This window comes from Mycetomoellerius zeteki, unplaced genomic scaffold, assembly GCF_001594055.1.
Source record: "Mycetomoellerius zeteki isolate Tzet28-1 unplaced genomic scaffold, Tzet1.0 scaffold112, whole genome shotgun sequence".
Classification (NCBI taxonomy): Eukaryota; Metazoa; Arthropoda; class Insecta; order Hymenoptera; family Formicidae; genus Mycetomoellerius; species Mycetomoellerius zeteki.
In genome coordinates, this window is record NW_017256040.1 from 595,527 (window position 1) to 600,971 (window position 5,445).

At 33.3% G+C, this 5,445-nt stretch overlaps 1 protein-coding gene across 2 annotated transcripts in view; it reads right to left on the minus strand.

Annotated features, from left to right (window-relative positions):
- TfAP-2 (transcription factor AP-2) overlaps positions 1-5,011 on the minus strand; it is a 75,393-nt gene extending 70,382 nt beyond the window's left edge. The window contains exon 1 of one of the 2 annotated variants that reach the window (XM_018454714.1): positions 4,685-5,011. In XM_018454714.1, coding sequence (XP_018310216.1) covers positions 4,685-5,011 — 327 coding nt within the window. The remainder of the gene's footprint in view (positions 1-4,684) is intronic. The other variant, XM_018454722.1, reaches the window with a different exon arrangement.
- Between the last annotated feature and the right edge of the window lie 434 nt (positions 5,012-5,445).

The following is a 5,445-nucleotide window of genomic DNA, read 5'->3' on the forward strand; positions in this document are numbered from 1 at the left end:
TGAGACATAAAGTGAGATTTGTTTGTCTCAAAAATCCCTAGTTTTTCGTAGGTATTCGTATGTAAGATGTAAAATGTAAGACGTAAAACGTTGTTTGTGGGCGGAGGATTTGTTGGTTTTTCAAACAAATACTACTTTACGTCCCACTACAAATATCTACGAAAAACTAAGAATTTCTAAGATCTTATTTCAATCTATATAGTTTTTCGTAAAAACTTTCCGCCAAGATGGTATAAATTGTATAAAAGTATTTTACGTTTGAAATCCATTTTCAACGTAATTCGAAGCCTTGACTACAATATTATAAATAAAGTATTTCTCACGGGAATATTTTAAATTTTTTAATATTATAATTTGGAAACAGAAACGTTTACTTGAATAAATCAAATTAATATGAAAAGCGCCGGTTACAGTCAAAATTAGATGTTAAGAGTAATATACATTTTTAGAAATGTATATAGTATTTTACATAATGCAGGAACATTCATTTTTTATTAAGAGATATTTAATCAATATTTATGGACTATTTGGAATTAATTTTCTCTTTACAGTTTAATTTGCAGTTTATTTGAATATTTATAAAAATCTTCGACTAATCATGGGACTTAGTTCTTTTTATACGTTAATGTAATTCTAGGAAAAATTTGTGAAAACATAGAAAAACCATTTACCTATTTTATGAATGGTTAAATGATAGACAAGATTCCATTTCAAATGTAAAGTGAAAATGGTTTTCCAAAAACCATTTAAAATGGAACTATTTTAAACATTACCCAGCCCTGGATTTTTCGTAAACATCCCGGCCCGTGGCTACACGTTTGTTGACGAAAGTTAAAGGATAAAAAGCGACAATTCACGAATTATTTTACGTTTTATTTGTATTCATTTATATGTTGTGCTGATTATAAAAGACATATTTAAAATAATTAGAAGCACGTGTCATACAAAAATAAAAGAAGATATTCAAATATCTTATAATAAATATTATATATACGTAAACACACACATAGCAAATAAACAAAATGTATCAAATTATGAAACGTCCTTTTCGCAAAATAATAAATCGTCTATATTTTCATTATTTACCACATCAATTTATATTTATATTTTTTAATTATATTTATTGGTACAAAAATATTTTATATTGTCATATACAAGCTTTATACGTGCTACATTCTGTGTGTGCGTGCATGCAGTGTATGTGTATGTAAATATGTAGTTGCTATGTAACTAACCCGATCATTTATTGATCATTAGTTCCGCGAAAGATATGCTTTTATTAATTTTAAAAAACTTCCAAAAATATACTATGTTGTAAAAATCCAAAGTTTCATGTTTCAAGGCAAGCACGTTCTTCTAATCGACAAGAAGTAAAATTTATCGTTGTTACTCGATCATCTGCTAAATTAGACTTTCGAAATCGTAGCTTGAAACTTCAGCGCAACGTTGCGATGGATTATATAAGTCAGTTTATTACACATCAAAAGATATAAATCGCAATTGCGTGCATCAAAGTGATCAACTCCTCAAGAAGGGAAAGAAAAAAAAAAAAAAAAATCAATATATCATCATAATTAAATTTAATAGATAAACATTTTTTATAATTATTAATGAAACACATATGAACAATGTTATATTATTATGTTTGTAAATAACTAATAATAACTAATACTTCATGTAAATAACTAATAATAACTAATACTTCATGTATAACATAAGATCACAACAAAATTATTGTACATCAAGGCTCATGCGTTTCGTTTCATGCACGATGCGCATGTATTGTATCATTCTATATACATTGTATCATTTTATTTTTCTTTAATATTCGGTAAACAACAAGGATAAAATAATATATCATGTGCACCATGCGTGAAACAGAACGCATCTCAAGTTACGAGATCATATTTTATCTTTAAAAAATGTACTTAACAGAAGGGGGGACAATCATAATTATCCTTAATTTAAATCAAATTTGGGACTCGTTGTAAAGTGGGACAAAGAGTTAAAATTTGAGTCTGTCTCTCCTAATTTGAGACGTAATTACTTTATTTTACATATATTGTTATTAATGGTCAGAATGTATTTTATAAAAAAGCGCTATCATTGTATGTTGCAAGAAGAAATGGCACGTTTGCTTCGCAATTTTTAATAATTTTTCATATTATGACAAATGCATTGCTCTAGACGAAGGTTGCAGATATTAAAACTTAAAATTTTTTTAAAGTAAATTTTATATATTCTAAAATATGACAGCACAAATTACAATAAATTGCGTAGGCAGTTAGACACGTAGTTATTTGTATATGTGCCCTGCGCGCATATGGCATAGATACTCATGATGGAAGGCAAACATAAGGATAGGAAGGAAAGTCGAGAGTCGAAAATGTGTATTTTAAATGTCGAATATGTATTTGTCTTGTACTCGCTCTTAATCAGGTGTGCCGAATCGTTGCCGTACTCTCTTACGCCTACAAAGTTGAAACGTCGTATAAACCATACACTGTCGCAGGATCATTGCCAAATAAACCGATACCAATCGTAACGTTGTTCCGCGAAAAGGAGGTGAGGGAAGAGGAGAAATCGTTGATGTATGAGCATGACGTGGGAATTCTGTATCGGTGATATCGGGCGTGTGTGATATTTTAAGCTGAACAATCCGCAAAAGCGGCAGCCTCCTTCACAAAGAGCACGGCCGAACTTTCCTGAAAAAAAGATTGGAGAAAGCGTTGCTACACATGACACGTGTACAATTAATAACCAATAAACCGGCCCCTTCGCATGACGAAACTACACGATGGGAGATTAGGCGCAAATAATTTCCAAGAAAAATATACAAGGTGTATGGTCACGGACAACGATCGATGTGTTTAAGTTAATTTTAATGGCCACTGCATACGTATCGACACAAAGCATCTCAAAAGTGTGAAAAATTTTATAGCGTTATTAAATATGACGACATTGAAATTGTATAATATTATAAAATTAATATTATATTGTCACATTAATGTTTACGAGTTACACGTGTGATGAATTCGTCTTGTTCGTTTTCGTCAAGCTTAAAGTCAATGCTTATCTTAATTCGTTAGTAAACGATTTGTTTTTGCCAGCGAAAAAAAATTTATCGAAGAGAAGTACTGTTAAATTATATTTTGTGTGTTGAGAACATGAATGTGATGACAGTTAAATCTAAACATTTGGAAAATCACTCGAGTTATTTTGACGAAATTTTGAACATATATCAAAATTCAAAATAACCAGAGTGATTTTTGAAATTTTTAGAAAAAACAAAATTTTTTTTCAACTTTAACTCAATATATACTCTCTAAATCTGAATCAGTGGATAATCACTGATATCAGTGTCAAGTATGCCACTGGTAATCAGTGAATGAAATGTGAGATCCCTAACCTGATCTTTATTATGTGATCTAACTAATCTTGTTTTAGTGCATAAATTCAATACATATGGAATTGGAAGATCGAAATTAACATGCAAATATCAGTATTTTAGTTACATAATGCTTGAACATTCTTCCTTTTTTAATTGAACTTCATTGATTATTAGTGCTAAGTATGTCACTGGGTAATTAGTGACTATCCACTGATTCAGATTTAGAGTATATATCTTTGAAACTAAGCCGATTCGGATATATGGTCATATAAAGTTGTTTCATCTTGAATATGTGTGAGGAATCACATCTTAAAATCTTTTAGAGTACTCTCTCTCTCTCTCTCTCTCTCTCTCTCTCTCTCTCTCTCTCTCTCTCTCTTATATAATACTCTATTTTTAAAATATATATCTTTAAAAAAGAGATGAAGAAGGAAAATAATCCCATTTTGTCATTTATATATTGCAACAAAAGTTATGGAAAATTTCAAAAGATACCATTATAAATTTGTGGAAAAAATGTTGTGGACAAACCAGTCATTTTGACAACTTTGGTAGTTGTAGTTGTTCTAAGAAAGGATTATACTGACACAGCGTATGTAATTGCAATCGATGTAACACGAATGATAATTATTATTATATTTCTCTTCTTATATTATTGCATAAGAATTATTGTACGAGAATATAAAAGATAAAAATGCGCACTGCGGAGGTGTAAACTCCTGCTATTCCTCTATGGAAGATGAGTAAAGACACGAGTTGAAAATTGCACAAAGTAATTGTGAATTTAAAAGATGTAAATTATTTCATGCGCGCGGGACAAGCACTTGCGAGAAGTAACGTGAGGTAAGTAAAGGGAGAAAGAAATTAATGGCGAAATGCCCTCAAGAAAGAGCACACAATAATTACCGCTAACTTTGCATTAATATCAGTTAAAGTTTGACAGGGTACCCATTAACGTTGAATGTGCGTACGATTAAAAATACGCAACCGCCGTATCTGCATAGTCGCTATATAGTGAAAAGGTAATTGCTGCATATATTTACGCACTTTGACCTATATTCGCTCAACAGTACATTACGATAACACGTAAAGAACCTTTTGCTAATGATAATTCACGTAAACGCATACGTAGATGACGAAATGTTATTCCCCTTGTTTAATTTCGAGCGGAGTTTGTTCCAGCAGAACCTATAAGTCGCGTAGTTCCACGTAACACGCGGCGCTTTTAATCGAGAAGTACTTCGGAAGGAGGAAGGGTATCGCCCGCGTGCCAGGAAAAAGCGGGGATCGCACCTCGACTTCGATGACCGTGGCCATGTCGACATGGGGCGCGTAGCAGAACGTCAGCTTGTCGGCTGTCGGCGCCTCCGTGCGCGGCGGGAACATCCCCAGGATCTCCAGTTTGCCGGCTCCGTGAATGAATGGCGATGCACAATCGGCACTCTCCGCGGAGAAATTCGCGCGTCTCGAGAGCCACCTCAACTCGGATCCTTCTTCGTCATCGTACACATGACATAACGCAAGCGGAATTCCGTCCGGTCGTGCTACACCCGCTTCCTCGTCGGCCGTCACATCCGCGCGCGCGATAATACACTGCACACCACGTCGGGACGGGCACATCAAGTCACACTGATGACGCAGTGCACCACCGTTTTCGCTCGCAAGGTTACGAGGCGTATATTTTCGGAACGAGAGACCGCGGGAAATGGATATAAAGGATTAGAAAGGAGTTTTTCGAAACATTTTTTTATGCATGAGACTTTCAAAACATTTGAAGTAAAGTCTAATAAAATTTTAGTAGAAAGTAGAGAGGCGAGGAAAAGAAAAAAAACATCACATTTATAAATTAAAAAAAAACATAAGAAAATAGAAATATTCTACACTATAAACGAACGATGTCGTACGATACCTCATTCATCGATCACCATTGCTATTATAGTTCACGCAATACGTGATAGCTTCACAATCGCGATATTCTTTCAACGTCAATTTTTATATCTTCCAGACACATGGTATCACACTTAAATTTATTTCAATTGTGATCGTATTAACCG